Raw genomic sequence first — 18,427 nt, forward strand, 5'->3', positions numbered from 1 at the left:
GCCTTTCCCCCTAAACTTGGAGGAGAACAGATCAGCCGTCTACTTTATGCTGACGACCTAATCCTTTTGGACAACACCCCAATAGGCTTACAACGCCAACTCACAAACCTACAGCAATACATGATGGCAAACAATTTGGAAATTAACGAATCAAAAACAAAAATGATGGTAATCGAGAAATTTGCAAAAAAGAAAGCCACATTATCTCTAAAACTAGGCTCGACCACTATCGAGAAAGTCTCAAGCTTCAAATATCTTGGCGTCACCTTAGACAGCTCACACAGAGAAAAAGCAATGCAAGAGGCCTTAGACGCTAAAACTACCAAACTGGCCACACAAGGGAAAGCAATTGACATCAAATTCGGCAGATTCTCTATCATACCTGTACGAGACTTCTACAAAAAGAAAGTCATACCATGCTTGACATATGGCGTCGACGCAATGCCAATCCTTCCATCAGAATTGTGGCCAAAACTAGAAGCAACTTTCTGGAGATCAGTTCTTGGTCTCCCAAAAACAACTCCGATAACATTAATTAGACGTGAACTAACTCTCTCTTCGTTAAAATCAACTACGGACTGTAACAGTGTCTTGCTGTATCGGAAGTGCATACAGAAAGATGCCCCATATGCTTATCAATTGATAGGCAAAGAAATTCGACTTGGTAGCTGTCAAATGCTCGCTCGATGGGAAACCAAAGTCTTGACCATCTTGGACTCAGTCGCCTGCAACACAGAAGAACTAATCACCAATCCAGTCAGAGTTACCAAAGAAATCAAAGAACTGGACTGGATCGACACCAACAAACTTGCTATCAAGTACAAACTTACTAGCCACCTTCCTCCCTTCTCCAAGAAACTAGACTCTATTCAACCGTACTTGAAATTATTTCCAAACAGATCAGCACGAAATTACTTTTTAAAAATCAGATTGAATCTTCTGGAAACCAACGAAATTCTGGCGATCAGACAATTATCTCCGACTAGCTGCTGCCGTTTCTGCAATTCTGCTGCGGCCAAGGAAACTATACGCCACCTACTTTTGAACTGTCCTGCGACGACAGATATTCGCCGCACATACCTGAAGGACATCTTCACAAATGTTACCCTTCGAGACGAAGAATCGTGCTGGAACAAACTGCTGGACGGTGATAAATCGGCATGGCAGTTAGCCACAATAAACATCATGAAACACATCCTTAACGTGCTCCTCCCGACGTAGATCTAATGCAATGTTCCACCGATACCTTTGGATCAATTCTTTTCCTTCTTTTAGAACTTTGTTCGTACTTCAGGACACGCAGGACAGTGCGAGATGTTCTACTAGCACTTCGAAATTTTGTTAAAAAATCTATAATGATTATATACAAATTAAAAAAAAAGAAAGCCTGAGATCTTGCACTGGTTGCGAGGAAGCCTGAGATCTTGCACTGGTTGCGAGGAAGCCTGCAATCTTGCACTGGTATGAGGAAGCCCTAGATCTTGCACTGGTTGCAAGGAAGCCTGAGATCTTGCACTGGTTGCGAGGAAGCCAGAGATCTTGCAATGGTTGCAAGGAAGCCTGAGATCTTGCACTGGTTGCGAGGAAGCCAGAGATCTTGCAATGGTTGCAAGGAAGCCTGAGATCTTGCACTGGTTGTGAGGAAGCCTGAGATCTTGAACTGGTACGAGAAAGCTCAAGATCTTGCAATGGTTGCGAGGAAGCCAGAGATCTTGCACTGGTTGCAACGAAGCCTGAGATCTTGCACTGGTTGCGAGGAAGCCTGAGATCTTGCATGTGCCTAAACTAGAACTGCATCATGGGCTATGTCTTTGGGTGGAGCTCTATTGTCCAGAGTGACTTGCTTTGTCCACATGTGACAGCATACAAGACATCCACACGGTTTCCTTCACCAGGTTCCTGACAGTCTGCGTTTTCAGTCTGAGTGACTGGTGAATAGTGAGGATAGTTCAATGTTTCTAGAGACTGCACATTTGATAAGGTAAACCTAGCTCTAAAAAGACCATTTGTATCAATAGCAATGCCTCCGAAGTCCACCAAAGGATAAGAGCTACTGCAGCCAGAGCGCAAGTCTACACTCACATTGAAACAGAGGTCTACTCGGATAGCATGGGTCGCTGTAAGGACAAGGGGAACTGTGTCTCACCACTCTACACTGTGCAGATCCAAAAGCCTAGTGAGCATGCACGGCTTACAAGCGGTTTCTGCCTGAACACAGGCTGCACGTACACACTTTTATTTAGTGAGAAATAGATGGAGGTTTGAGTATACCTTCAAGATATACACGTTGATAAACGATATGCACAAGAGAACATGAGTGAACAAAATATTGAGGGAATTCAAGAGAAGAAGAAGGAACATCACCTCCTAGGATATATTGAAAGTGCATTTATGAAGCTATCTGTAATAAGTCATGTAATGTATGGGATATAGAGTACATATCTGCAGACAGTAGTGAAATCTTGCAAAGGGAATTGGATTATATTACTAAAGAATAAACTATATGAGTGACTAATACTAACATCATTTAAGCCAAGTAACCCCGAGGAAGAGTCAAGAGGCACACGAAACATGCGTTGGAAACAATATTTTGTTCTCCGAAAAACACTGATTAAAATGGAACAGTGCACGATATAATTTCTTGATATTTATGCACAATAAAATAGAAACTTATGAACTTAATTATAGTAATGTATGCTTTAAAAATTATATCAGTACTCAGAGCGCAATCCAGTAGAACCAAGTAAATATCTTTTTGTTTGTTATGATAAATGTTTTGATTGTAATGCTTGATGATTTAACGCTAATTGCTGATCCGTGTGGAGTGGCTACATTGATCCTGCTGGATCTTTCTGCCACTTTTGATACTGTCGACTACTCCATCTTGATCAGTCATCTTTCTGCTGCTGGGTTATCTAGCTCTGTTCTTTCATGGTTTCACTCTTTTCTTTCTGATTGCTCGTAGCTGTTATCACTGCATCCTTTTCTTTCTGCCATTTCTGCTTTGGTGTGTGGGGCACCACAGGGTTCTGCTCTATCTCCTACCCTATTTAATATTTATATCCAACCTCTAGTCCCTCTCATCCGCTCCCATGGCTTCAGATGCTACTCTTATGCTGATGATACTCAGATCTTAGTTCGGCTGGACCTTCTCCATCTAGCCCCTGCCACTCAGCTGAGAGACTGCCTACAGACTGTGGGGTGCTGGCTGAGCGACAATTGGCTTAAACTGAATGGGGATAAGTCTGAGGTTATGGTTGTGGACTTTGCTGCTGTCACATCCCCTTGGACCTCGTCTTTGTGGCTCTCCTCATTTGGTTCTTTCCCCGTTGCTGCCCATGTTGCTAAGAATATTGGTGTAAATTTGTCTGCTTCTCTTTCGATGTCTTCTCAGATCAGCTCTGTGTGTCAGGATGGTCACTTCCAGCTGAAGAGACTTAGGAAGGTTTTGCAGTTTATTCCTTTTCATCTTTGGGCTCTGGTGGTTTCTGCCTTGGTCATTGGCCAGATTGATTATTGCAATTCCCTTTATCTGACACGGCTTGACTATCTGCTACGTCACCTTCAAATTTGCTAGAATCGGTGGCCGTTCATTTTCTGTCAGGGCTGCCAGGCTTTGGAATGCCCTGCCTATTGCACTTCGCTCTAAGGCCGCTCATCTGCAATTTAGAAGGGTCTTTAAAACTCTACTCTTCTAAGTTTTCTTCCTGTTTTTTTTTATAGTGCTTGCTCAGTCTTTAAGCTCCAGGTTGCCTTTTGGTGTCAATTGCGCTCTACTTCAGTACTAAAATGGGTAACATAACAATAAAGAACGTTGGCATGTGAACCCGACATGCTACCAACTCTGGCCCATGCCTAATAGCATTTCAATGGCATGTGCCTGTCAGAAAATCTTTTTCCATAGGCCATTCCAATTTTATTCAGAAAAATCTCTGCAGAAATTACACCCTTGCATAGTCTTGCACTGTCCCAGCAGGCACTCTTGGAATGTATGTGTCATCATTTACACCTTGCTGCATGAAAGGCCCTTACTAGACAGTGTGAAATGTAACACTGCACAGCAGCACCCTGAAAGATACAAGGGCCCTGTACACTGCCAAGAAGGCTGCTGATCTACATGTTAGAGCGCTTGCGGAGAGTAAGAATACTGAACTTTGGACAGAGGGTGTCCTGAATGCAGCTCAGCAGATCATTGCTGGGCAATGTGGGATCAGAGCACGGCATAGCAGAGGAATGGCATACGGTGGAAGACTTGCACACTCTCAAGACTAGAGCACTAGTCTACAGTCGGAAACCTGAATGCTACTCAGCACAACAGCAGTAGGGAGTTTGAAAGCTAAATACTGTACAGAAGTGTTACACAATAAGTGTTACACAATAAGCACTGGTAGACCGTCGGAGTCCCGAACAGTGGATGGTAGAGCAGCGGCAGAGAGCGAGAGACCAGAGCACACACCGCCTGGCAGAGCACTGGTGATGGTCCACCTCACTTGTAAGCAGTGTGAAACCCGAGCACTGCATGGAAAAACCACTGGAAGACATTGGAATACCAGGGCACTGAACTTGAGGGCATTTGTATTTGTATGGAGAGGGTTTATTAAGTGGAACGGTTACCCGACAGCATCTTGGCACTGTTGGATAGCAAGTAACGGGTAGATAGAGCAGAGAAATGTATTCCTAGAGAAGGCCAAAAAGGCTGGCTTTCACATTTTTGCCAAAGGGCATAAGGCTTGTTTCTTTCCGAAGTGATAGTGGGTTTGAGTTCCATCGTGTGGCAGCTTGCACAGAGAAGGAACGGCCATCTTGATTTTCTTTACTGTATAGTGGAGTATTTACTAATCTTTTGTTGCCTGGTCCCAGGCAGCACTTGAGGTGTACCATCTAAATCTGGTTGTCAAGTGGAGTGGCAACACGTCTGTTCAGACTTTTAAACACAATGAATAAACATTTGAACATGATTTGCTTTTTTATTGGTAACCAGTGCAGGGAATCTAGTACCAGCTATATGTGGTCCCATTTCATAAGCTTTAATAAGGTTCTGTCTGCCATATTCTGGATCCTCTGCAATCTGGTTATCAGAACAATACTGTTTTTGTAATCAAATCTAGAGGGAAAAAATGAGTTTATTACCATAACTTGGTGTGTAAATGGCAGCAAGTGTCTGATTTTTCTAATAAGAAAGATACTTGTTTTTGTAACTATACCCAGTTGCTTGTTTAAGGTTAATTATGCCTATGTTTTTGATTTTATGTTTAGGTTCTGGGCCTTGGCCAAAGATGTTAGGCAAAAAGCAAGGGATTCATATTGACTATTAAGATGTTTGTCTTGTCTGGGTTCATTTTTAAAAGATTGCCGTCCTTCCACATTTTAATTGCAGTGAGACAGTCTCTCGTATCAGACCGTACGTCATTGATTAGATCAAGATCAAAGACGATCCAAGTATCATATGCGTATTTGTAGATGTCTAGGCGTTAGCTACGAATCATATACATTAGGGAACGTAAGAAGAGATTAAGAAGAATTGACATAGCTGAATCTTGTGGTACCCCGCATCCCGCAACGTATGGTTGTGATGAGAACCTAGGTGCTCTAGTTGCAATTGATCGCTAAGAAATTAATAGAAGCCGCTTGATTACTGTGCCTTGGAAACTATATTCTTCCAGTCTTGACAGTAGAATTTGATGGCCCGCAGTATCAAAGACAGCCGAGAAGTCTAATAAGATCAGAGCCCGCAAGCCTTTCTGATCCACCCTTTGTCGAAGGTAGTCCAGGATTACCATGGTAATCAATTCTCTGCTGTGGGATGGTCTAAAACCATGTTGAACTGGTTGTAGTAATTAAATAATTTCTACAAACTCTTGTGTCTGTGAAACTACCATTCTTTCCAGTTGTTTGGAGACTAGAGGGAGTTGTGAAATAGGTCTGAAATTCCCTGGATCATTGTGGTCCAAGGTAGACTTTTTTTTAAAGAGGGGTTTAACTGTTAAAAATGTCCATTTATTTTGGAAAATTCCACTGCTTAAGAGTTTAATAGGCAGAGGATATCGTACAGAAAATGTGGGGAAACTATTTTGGCTAGATTGGGAAGTATGGGTCAAGAGATGAACCTGTACCAGTGTTCAATAGCTATTTAAGTGCATCGTGATCCACTTCCTTCAAGTCACTAAAGTGTCTCTTTTTTCGTATAGTTTTTTTATTAGTTGGTTACAGGGTCAGGTTGCACCAGCCTTTGGGTGTGAGGGATTTTGTTTTGGATAGATTCTTTTGTAATCTGTTTTCAATGTTGATTTATTATCAATTGGCATAAGCTAAGGTCTTGTTTTTTAGAGAGGATGCCAGAATTGAGAAAGGTATGTCCAGATAGTCGACCAGGAGAAATGCATGGGTTGACCAATCCCAATCGCTGTAGACCAAGCAAAGATTTGTTCCAGAAGTGTGTCCTGCCATATGGGTTGGGTATTTATTTAGTGCAGTCAGACTTAATTCTCGTATTCAGTCTATTCGATATCTAATTGCCGGTTCTGTGGGAACTTCTGTTCAATAACTGCAGTCACCCAAGATTAACATTTGCCATTTTTATCAGAAAGATCAGTGATCATATCTTCTAGTCAGGGTTGTCCAATTCTGGGTTTTCAGGATACCCTGATTAAAATTCATGAGATCAATTTGCATACAATGATTCTAAATGCATGCACATTTTTCCTCTTGAATATTCATGAGGGATATCCTGATAACCCGTCAGGATTCCGGCTCTCGAGGCCCAAAGTTGGACAACCATCTGCTAGTTCATCCACAAGATTTCTTTTGGGACCTGGGGGTCTCTATATCAGGGCGAGCGCTTCCATCCATGCTGTATGTGGATGCCAGGAAATGTTCAATTTGTGTTCATTTTTTACCTCTAGGCCAACCCCCATGTTTAGTTGATCGTGATTTCGAAATTAACTTGTGGATTGGAGTCGTCATTTCTGATACATGTTTTCATGATCAGCCTGACATCTGAATTGAGATTCATTATCAGACCTTGAAACCTGCTTTTTTTTACTGTTGATCTAGCATTCACTAAAGACAGCGTAAATGTGTGGTTTTTACCTTAATTAGGCAGGGCGGGTTGAGATTAATTTGCTTTTGTAGAGATTTTTAAAGATTGTGTGCTTTCAGGGTGTCCATTACCTTTTCCTCCAAAGAAGATTGTGTAGTGAAGTTATTCAAAAAAGTATCAAACCTCATAATTGAAACTGGTTTTGTAATGGCAATATCCTCCTGTGTAGGCTTGAACTTGGCACAGACAGGCGCAGAGAGGCTTGCCTTGGGCGATCCTGCGGAAGCGGTCTCCCCTTACTGTGTTCAGGCTTGCCTTGGGCACGCCTGAGGCGCGGACGCGCCATACTATGTTTTTTTATAGTGATTCCCTGTAGAAGTGGAAAGAGGACTGTTTTAAGAAACAACTAATGTGCAGCGTTACTGAGTAACAAGTACTGTATGTATGGAAAGTTGTCTCTCACACCCAAAGGCTGGTTCAACCTGGCCCTGTAACCAACAAACTATATATCAATTCATTGCAAATAGAATTCTACATTTGTTTCAATGTGGGATGAACTATATAAACAGAAAACAATCAATTAATAACAGCTAATACATTTTAAAAAGTCTAAAATGTTTCCCGCATGTCCTCATTGTCAGCAATTTAGAACTTCCATAACATCAACCATTAGTTTTGAAAATTTGTACAAGAGGCCCCAAGAATGGCCGACGCTGTTCTATGGAGAATTCTTCACATAATCTTTCACTGACAAACAAATCATTTGTTTGAGCAGCAGGGCATGCAAAATATAAGTGCAACACAAGCAGCAGCAGCCAAAGCAATGAGGGCGAAGGGTGAAGGGTGGGGAAAGGGAAGTCACATACCTATGAAAAAGGATCCTGTAAGGAAGAGCAAAATAATAGGAGTCAAGATACAGAGAAGGTCAGGGAGGAGAGAAACTACGGGGATGAAATGGCGGATGACCATGTAAGGTACACTGACGTCACTGCCAGCAAGCACCCTCGCCGACACATGCCACTGCCACACCAATGCCAACAGCACTCCCAGACTATTCATAAACCAGTCAAGGGACATTCTGAAATCTGGGCAGACATTCTACTCATGCTCAATCAATCATGCACAGGCACACTTCGGGCGGGGGAACATATCAAAACCCGGCCATCTCTGATTAAGCACACGCCACTCTTGAAACACCTTTGCACAAGCATTGCGGCCACACAGCTTCCACATAAAGTAAAAGAGAGCCACGCTTAGGAAAAAAAAATACTCTTAATTGATACAGACATCAATTGTGTCATTAGATAGAGCTGCCTTTACACTAATCTATTTAAAAACCAGATTAATGGATTTGAAGGCATTGACTGGGGTCTGACATCAGCCAGGACTACATAGATAATTTAGAGTACCAGGTGAGAGCTTTGAAGCGTTGTTGCTGGATCTTGCTACTCAGTTCAATTATCCAAAAATAATGCCCGCTTTCTATGTACTAATATCTTTTTGAGTCAAACTAAAACATTACATTGCAGAACTTCATAACCAATACTGCATTGTTCACAATCTAAGAGCAACATTGTCCAGCGCATAATTCAAGCGCAACTGGAATCCTGGATATGAATGTAAAGCCACATTGGGGGAACTAATAAAATGTAGGAAACCGAGAAGACATTTTTAACACTCAATATCTTGTTTTTATGCAAGATATGGGAAACCTACAGGGTAATGAAATCCAACCTTGTTTATTCCTGGGGTATTTTATTAAGATCTTAAAGAAACTGTATACATTCTATTGACGTCAAGGAGAGTGCAGATGTTTGCAACACAGATATGTTCTCTACCTGCAAATCCTTTCTAGTGGACACCTTGAAAGTGGACACTGCGTGTCTTGCATGGAACCGCTTGAAAACAACAAGCACCGCTGAAAGGGGAATATTTTGCCCAAGTCTAGTGAGGAGTAGAAACATGTCTGTTTTTGTGTTGTGTACTACTTTACTCCCCCAGGGGAGAATACAATAAGCTTCTCTACTGTAGACTGAGACTCTCCCAAGGAATACATTATGGGCTAGTGACTGTGCTTTCAGATTTCAAGGATGTCTGCTTGGTTTCAGGAAATGCTATTTCTCTAATAAGGATCTTAGAGTCTAGGAGATTTGTAAATGTGGGTCTTGAATGGCCACTGCATGTTTATGGAGGTTTTGACCATGCATTAGTTCATAATTTTGTATAGACAGACCTTTGGGTAAATATTCACTGAATTTCTCCAAATCAGAAAATTGCATGGAATTGATACCTTTTATTGGGCTAGATGACAATACTATACAGGGAATGTACAATGCAGACAATATTTAAAGTCCTACAGACAACTTCATTAGATGATAGTAGCAGAGGTATCTTCAACCTATGGCTCTCCAGGTGTCCTGGACTACCACTCCCATGATTCCTCATCATTGACTATGTTATCTAGGGTGCATGGGTTATGTAGTCCAAAACATCTGGACATTCAAATTTTGCAGACTCCTGCTCTTGAGCAATTCACTTTACTTTTTAATTTCAATTTTTTTATCTGAGTTTTTAAAGATTAAAGATTGCCATAAACAAGAATGCAGCCCTTGAATAAAGCTCTCCTATTAATTTCTACCATCAGACATGGAAACATCCCAGCGTAAACTGGCTGTACCACTGATGCATCCCTCCCTGGGAGTTATTTAAACCACACCGGTATAAACTCCTCAATGAAAGCATATAACATATCTCCCTTCGATCGAACAAGCAACACCCCAAATTCCAAGAACAAGCAACACTCCAAATTCTAATGAATCGTAAACCAGGACCTATTTCCTTTGTAGGAACATAAGCCTTTTCCAAGAGAGACAATCCAGAATGAAATCAGAATTTGGCTGAAACTTTAAAAAGCAAACAATGAAAACAGTAGGTATAGTACTGTCTTCACTGAACAATCAGATCCACTGAAGCAGTCAGAAATCCCATTACTGCACAGGTCCTCTCTTTTAACGGCCCCAAGTCTTCCGTCTGTTGTGATTCCTTTCATGTATAAAGTAAAAGGTGTACAAAAATATTGGCTCACATAGTTAGCTTTTCATGCAGGCCTGAATTTCTGTCAGTGGTTCACTAAGGCTCTGTGTTTCTTATCCAGACTCTTTAAGTCGAATGTCTGCAACCTTTGGCTCTACAGACCTTCTGGACTACAACTCCCATCAGTGCTAGCCTGCAGAGTGAATGGTATGCGATCATGGGAGTTGTAGTCCAGAACATCTGGGTAGAGGCAAGTTGATTGCACCATAGTAAACCCCAATTCCCTATGCCCTGAATTGAAACACAGATGTAGCAGGTTAACGGGAAACTAAAGGAGTACCTTTCTCATAATCATCTCACTTCAGTGTGTCTAAAGCCTGAGCAGTGGGTCCAACACAAAATGACCGAGTTGTCCAGTCCCATCCTTTAATTGGGCAGAGGGGGCAGTATGCCATGGTTGTAGATTAAATAGATTGGCAATGCACAACGAAGTCTGTAAACATAATTAAGATTTCCCGGCTTCCGATAAATTTGGAGTACAATAAGAAAAGCTCCTCTGACATATGAAGCTCAAACCTAACTATACCAAGTGAATGTCCAGCGGAACACTGATGGAACTTTCTGGCGCTCTGTCTGAGGAATGAAACTCTTCTTGTACAAATCTATCTGCTAGTGATAGCAACTTACTATTTCTAAAATGTGTAACGTTATTCACGGTGATCTTAGTCTGATCCAGAAAACACATGGCCTTTTTAAGAAAATACTTAATGTGCAAACAATATTTTCTATATATGCGACAAGTATATTTCTTACATCTTATCCCAGTTACAATAATTGACTCATTGATTTCCAGAGATATTGGGCGTCATTCCGATTATGGAGGTAGTCATGGCGTTATCTGCGCCATGACTACCTCCCATACCGGTACCGTGTCCGGTTTGGTGAGATGGGGACTTACGGGTCCAGTCTGACCTTGGCGAGACCGGTAAGTCCCCATTCACCAAACCTTTCCCCATTCCCATTTCAGCCCCCATAGGGCTCAATGGGAAGGGGGAGTTAGCTAATAACGGTACCGCAATTTGCGGTACTGTTATTGGATCTGATTTCCCTTAGCAGGTCCCGTCCTTAATGCCTGGTAAAACCAGGCGTTTAGGAAGGGACCCGCTAAGGGAACTCGTAGTAGGGCACAAAGGGATTACCGGCACCGATTTCCTTAACGGTGCCCGGTATCCCTTTGCGCCCTACTCGGAATGAGGCCCACTATCTTATTCAATATGTAACTATGAGCATCTGATGAATACATCATCATCATCATCATCATCATTAATACTTGGTGTTTAATATTTGACTGCATTTATATGTCCTTTCACAATACTGTCATAAATCAACAAGTTTTGGGTCCTTCACAAGCCCTTCTTTCAGCAACCATAAAGCCTGTCTTCCTTAAACTAAACTATATTCAAATGGGTTTATGCTTTTCTCAACACTATTCTTATAACGACAAGTTCCAACTCCCAAAACTCACTAACATTAATCCAGCGAATTCATATTCATTTACGTTTCATTAGGAAAACAAATGTATTTCACAGATTGAACAGTAGAATACACAACTTAAATTCTAGAAGCAATTTATTAGTGATATCTTTTAAATTCGTGGGAGATCTTCCCAAGAGTTAGAACGGTTGTTCAATATCTAAATGAAACTCGTGCAAGGATTATGTTCTTAATGCAGAAGAGGTGTTCGAATAATCATTATTTAGATGTTGAAATGTATTATTTAAACAGGAAATTACAAACTAATGTTTTCACTAAACCTAGGGACAAGAATATCCTATTAGCTAAAGCTTTCACCCGTCAGACACAACAAACGGAATTCCCTTTAATATACACTTGCAAAATCAAATAATGATTACTGAAGGGGACAGACTATACCTTGACACTTTCGAAGGCAAGACTATATTTAAAAAAACTGAAATATAATGAGATATTGATTTCAGCTTTGCTGAAAGCTGAACAGATACCACATTTTACATATAGTAGGTTAATATCGCTATGGGGTTGATTTGTACAGGACAATGTTTATTTCTTGTTGGAGTGTGAGAAGGTTCCATTAGAGTTCTATACAATATGCCAATACTGTGACATCATGTCTATAGGAGACCGCAATGTGTTGAGACACTGCAGGTGTTACCTCTGTTTTCTGGTTGAACCTTCGTATTATTGATGCCTTCTGAAAGTAAATGTGGGGACTTAGGGGTTTGTATCCGCAGATTTGAATGTGGCGATTCATGAAAATGTCCAAACATCCTGCTGGTGCATGTTACTATTGATGTGGCTGACTTGATAGAACACCATATTTTCTGCCAAATCAATACAAGGTATTAAAAACTGGACCTTTAAGACTGGACCAACAGGGGAGCAATTTTTTCAGGTTTTCTAAAGTCAATAATCTGTATTCCACAAATCATAATTGAAGCAACATTTGTCTCCCCTGGTGCATCACACACCCCCTCTTGTCTCACCATTGTGGAAATGACACATTAGTTGTAGGTAGGTCTGTTTTGAAGCCCTTAGTCATAGTCGGTGGTAGATAAGCTCAGCGGGCTCTAAGCAGCGGAAGCTGATCCCTTTCAAGTCCCCGTTTTTCCCTGCTAGCACCACATAGGACAAACAACGCAACTGAAATGTGTTTAGAGAAAAGAGAATTTTACCTAGAATGTTTTTTCTTTCAATATGGCTGTGGCATAGCTAGTGCTATAACTTCGTGGGGTTGTTGATTTGGGTCTATTTGACATAAAAAATTTGACCTAATCACATTTCATCAAATTTATTTGACTTTTTTCGGTCTAAAATGCGGGGGTAGACCCCCTGCAACTTCCCCCCACTTCCCCTCAACCTAATCTATACCCTTACCCAACCCCATATATATATATTTAATTAAATTTGACCAAAACAAAGGTAAAAAGAAATTCAATCCAATGTTTTAGGTCAAATGTTTCTAGGTCAATTATGCTAATACCATCTGTTTTGTCTAAGTTTACATTATATCAACAGATTGTCCTCTAAAAGGTCCTGATATGTTTTTCACTGCTTTATTCTAAACTGGTCTAAACATGTTATTGTTTGGAAAAAAGAGGTTGAATGAAAGGCCTTCTCTAAAGGGCCTAACAAAAATTCTGATTTTGGTGATCAAAGTCCGTACACAGTTCAGGCAGAGGACATTCATTGCTAACATGCAGCCATAGTGAACAAGACACAACAAGACTGGAGGCTTTCAATAGGCAGAAACATAACATTTTAGAAAAGCATCTGTTTCAGGTGAACCCCTATACTTTTCACAAAATGTTGCAGTGCATACAGATGGATCAATTTTTTGCCATTTTCACACCAAAATTCCTGCTACTTAATTGCAATCTACGTTCATTGGGTCAAACAAACAGGACTTGGTGTTTCTCAATTTCCCTCAACTAATCTCCATCCCCGCCACGACCATGGATAAAACATTGTCGCGTGCATGAACGTGCACATTTTGTCTTTACACATTGCTCCGGATCAAATTCACAGTCTATTACAATTGAGGTATCAATGAGATGTGGGCTGGAGGCGGCCAGTACAATATATTACATATTACACAGGAGGATCCTAATGTTGTGTGCTTTGTGAAATCAAACAGAGGCTTTAGAAATTCTGCTATCTTCAAGTCACAACTGGAACCGAGGGAATAGAGAAATCAAAATAAGGTGAGTGTGGGTGCAAAGGTGTGTGTGCATGCATGCTTTTTCCTAGCTACTTTGATATCATGCATTCTTGGGTTATTTCAGCGGGAAGAAGGCCTAGGAACATAGACATTGGGAGGGTTTAGAGGTCACCAAGAGGGCGATATGACATTCTATGCAAATTAGCCAATGCAGATCAGCACATGGCGGTTTGCTTGATTTCTACAGGTAGGAGGAAGTGTTTTACATTCTGGAGAAGTTCTTGTTGCTAACAGGCATACATATATATATATATTCCTGTAATTGATCCGTGCATATCATGACTTTGCACAGAGCATAGCACTTTATAATTCTAAGGTCGAGTCACGTATGTATATTTTACAATATTGTTATTTTATCTGGCGAATGTCTGGTAAATGTCATGATCTTACATAGCACATTGCACTTTAAACAAGAGATGTATATATCTTGTTGATTGTGTCATTCACAGGATTTAGTTCTTCTCCGGGCACTGTGCCACATGTTAAAAACGAACAGTGATGTATGTTATGCTTGAGGACCGCTATAACTAATGTAAGACATACTTGGGTGTGTGACACATGTAGCCAATAAGCACAACATACTTATATATTGTCTAGATATGTGCAAATGTTTATGAGTTTGTGCTGTCCGATAAGCATTAGATAGGCCAATATGGCGGTCACGATTTACGTATCTGGTAATGGCTGGTGATAAATTGGGATTGTAGAGGCCAAACAGTGACGAAGGACTATGGTCCAATGACCTATGGCTGGCTTGCTTTCTTTTTTTCCTTTCAATCCCTTTGTTTATTTAAATGTATCTCACTAGGGGTTGGGTAATGTGATCAAGCAACCGGATCGTTGCAAAACCAATCGTTGTTATGCCACCATACCTTCTGGCAAAATTCTGGGACTGCTGATTTTATGAAAAAGTTATAAAGATATAAGTTTTAACCTTTATCTGGACCTTGGCGAACTTATGTGCGACTCTATGCCTGTGAAACCACTGGTGGGAAGAAGATATATATATATATATGTTACTGGAAAGAGAGAATGCTGATGTCAACCAGATTGATTTGGCATATGGAGTCAAATGAGGTGTGGGTCCATCAAGGTACAAGTAGTTCAGCCACCCTTTGGTGACCTCTTCTTTGCATGGTCAGCCTAGTAGGTCAAAGCCCATTTTGTTGGGATTGAGTTTCAGGTATGTGCTGGCCAGCCAAGCTTGGATGGAGCGGAGACTTTTCATGAGGCATGAAATGTCTTCAGTACAATTCTGTGTTGTATCTTTAATAGGACTCGCAGGGATAGAATGTAGAATTCAGATGCAGGGGTTTTTGAGGGCTGATGCTGTACAGGGAGGTGGAAGTTGGACAGGGCACCTGAGGGCTGCGGGAGTGATTAATAAACCTGTGTGTCTCACTATTTGCAAATTTCATATGTCCTTGATGGAGACACATCTTTTATCGATATGCGATCCTAGCACTGGCAGTGCGAACCCGCGCAGGACGGCTGGCCTTTTGCCAGTTTGAGGTGCTCTGGATGAACTGGGGACAACCCCCAAAATCACTGGAATCTCAGCTTATTGGGTAAGCACGCCCGCTGCTGACCATGTGCAGGCTCGGAGACTGCTACCGGTGACCAGAGTACTGGAGGAAAGGACATTTGTATGTCAGAAGGCGTGCAGCCATTTTGAATAGGCAAACGTCTGCTGCTGTTTACATTTGTTTACACGTACCGTGTCGACATACCACAGAGTGCCCTCTTCCTCGTCACAGTGCTGCTTTGTCACAGTACCATAAGAAAGACTGAACATTGTAACCTCTCCTGAGTAGATAGTAAAGCACTGAAGAGCATTTCTAAGATGGTTCTAGGCAATTTACAGATATGGCCATGCAAGGAATCACAGTGCATACCAAAATCTTTCTCACACATTTTTGACAACCTGCCATTAATTGGCCAGAGTGGCAGGACTATTGGAGACATAACATCAAAACCATGGAACAAAAGAACCTTACTGTAGATGAAAGGAGATTGCTCCTGTTACATGCCATTGGTCCAGAGGGGCAGTGCAAATATAGGGAACTTCCAGTACTGTCAGATCTAGAAGCCGGGGACGAAGACGCACATGAACGGGCACGTAGACAGCTGGATAATTATTACATGCCCGAAACAAACATCGTGATCAATAGATTACATTTTTATACGAGGGTGTAAAAGGAGGATGAGACTGTAGAAGATTACGTATCCTCTTTAAATAAACTGACGCTTAAATGCCGGTTTGGAGCAGGAATTACTGCCAAAGAATTGATCCGAGATCAGATCATTATACATACAAAGGACTCAGCAATTCAAGAGAGATTATAGATGGTAGGAGACCCGTGAATGCAATAGGCATTAGCAATTGCGAAAAGGATTGACCATACTCAGAGATGCTCCAAGGAGATTAAGAGCAAGAAGAAGGAAGTGCAACAGTCCGAGGGAAGCAAAGAAGAGGAGCCATGATAACAAACATGAGAGCAGGCCATTATGCAACATCGAAAAAGAAAAACTGCCTAGCTATTGGCCTGATATGTGTGGCATGCAAAGTCAAAAGTCACTGTGCAGTGGTTTCTAGGAATAAAAAGAGGGACTCGATTGTGCAAAATGAGTCTGACTCAGAGCATGAGAGGGTGACAGCACTGCGCAAAGATAATCATCAAGGATTCAAGTGCCCTAGTTGTGAAATAGTTACTAAAAATTGGAAACTGAAAGTGATGGTGGATAGCTGTTCACCTTGTACCATAATTACACAAAAGAAGTGGCAAGAACTAAGGGTCAAGGGGCTCAAACCCAAGTTACACCATCCCAATATAAGAAACCCTGGGGTGTTTTAAGGCTCTAGAATACATATCATTGGCTGTATCAAGAGCAATGTACAGTTTAAGAACTGCACAGCAGAGTAAAATATATATGTGGCAAAGAAAGGCGTGAACGTACTTGGTTGGAGAGATTAAGCTAAGATTAAAATTTGACTTGATCCATGTGAAGCTGAGCCCATGCTTTATGTGGACGGTGGAAAACTTGATGCAGGAAAGGTTAAAGTGGGACAACAGACTGAGGTGTTCCAATCCAAGTTAGGGTTGCTCAAGGAATCATGCACACAGAATCATCCTCAAGTTGAATGTGGTCCCAGTGCTTCACAAGAAGGCCAGACCCATTCCGTTTGCAATAATGGACAAAGTGGAGTCAGAGTTGGACAGATTGGAGAAAGAGGAGGCCATTGAGAAAATAGAATCATAGCAATGGGTAAGTGCCATTGTGGTAGCGGTGAAAAAGAATGGAAAACTCAGGATCTATGTGGACTCGAGAGATCTGAACAGAAACATCCAAATGGACAATTTTCCTATGCCGATTATATCTGTGATGTTAAACTGTAATGATGGGTCCGATATTTTCATAATGTTGGAACTATTTAATGCGTTTCACCAGATAAACTTGACAAAGGATTACACAGAGTTAACCACGTATCGATATAAGATGATGCCCTTTGGCTTAGCATCAGCAGCTGCAGTGTTCCAAAAGGCCATGACGCATGAGCTTAAAGGACTAAAGGAAATAATGGTGTACCAGGACAATATAATAGTGTATGGAAAGTGAGAGAAGGAGCATGATGAAAGTGTTTCAAAGATTGAGAAAGAGTTGAAGGAAGAACAAAGCAAGCGTAAGTTCAAAAACCGTGAGGTAGAGTACTTGAGGCATGTCATGAGTGGGAACAGCTACAGGCCCAAAGTCGATGCTGTGGAGGCCATAAGAAGGGTGCCAGAACCCACCAATAAAGAAGAGAGATCCTTTTTGGGATTGTGTGAGTACTACAGTAAGTTTGTGTGAGAGTTTGCGAGTATTACGGAGCCAATTAGGAGATTGCCCAAGAAGGACTGTGGATTTGTGTGGGATGAAGAGTGTGTGCATTTATTTAATGTCATAACAGGAAACATTTGTGGAGCTAGGTGGGTTTGTCATCAGAAGACAGACCAAGCTTACTGTGGATGCCAGTGGAGTTGGTTTGACGCAGTGCTTTCCCAGATAGTGAATGGTCAAGAAAGGGTGATTTGTTAAGCGTCAAGGGCAGTGACAGATGAAGAGAGTAGATATTCTGTCATAGAGAGAGAGTTGCTGGCTTGTGCTTGGGCAGTGTCATTTCTGGAAACATATTTGAGGAAGTAGGTTCACTGTTTTCACAGGCCATAAACCCTTGGTGGAGTTGTTGACTGTTAAGGGATTGTGTAAGGCTACGCCAAGGCTGGCAAGATTGAGCGTGAGGTTACAGGACTAGGATTTTGTGGTCAAATATGTACTGTGGTGAGAATAGATGTTGCAGATTTATTTCTACGATTGCCGTACAAGGTAGCAGGAGAGGAAGAAGTGGAGGAGGACATAGTGGCAGTGGTGAGACATGCTATTTCCAAGGACAAGGACAAATGGATAGAGGAATTTTCAGAAGACAGGGTGCTTGCGGAGGTTGTCTAGTTCATGGCTTGTTCATGACTTGTGGGTGGCCTGCCAAGGCTGTGCTTGAAGAGAGTGTTTAGAGAGGAGTGTTCACTGGAAGGTGGCGTTTTGGTCAGGGTTGATAAGTT

General features: G+C 41.5%; 1 protein-coding gene across 20 annotated transcripts in view; it reads right to left on the reverse strand.

Moving 5' to 3' along the window:
- ABLIM1 (actin binding LIM protein 1) overlaps positions 1–18,427 on the reverse strand; it is a 1,283,500-nt gene that overhangs the window by 59,902 nt on the left and 1,205,171 nt on the right. For 5 of the 20 annotated variants that reach the window (XM_069611892.1, XM_069611882.1, XM_069611881.1 and 2 more), the window contains one exon: positions 7,906–7,920. The exons of the other annotated variants lie outside the window; for them this stretch is intronic. In XM_069611892.1, coding sequence (XP_069467993.1) covers positions 7,906–7,920 — 15 coding nt within the window. The remainder of the gene's footprint in view (positions 1–7,905; positions 7,921–18,427) is intronic. 20 annotated transcript variants of the gene reach the window in all.

Source organism: Ambystoma mexicanum, chromosome 8 (genome assembly GCF_040938575.1).
Source record: "Ambystoma mexicanum isolate Mex_15411 chromosome 8, UKY_AmexF1_1, whole genome shotgun sequence".
NCBI lineage: Eukaryota > Metazoa > Chordata > Amphibia > Caudata > Ambystomatidae > Ambystoma > Ambystoma mexicanum.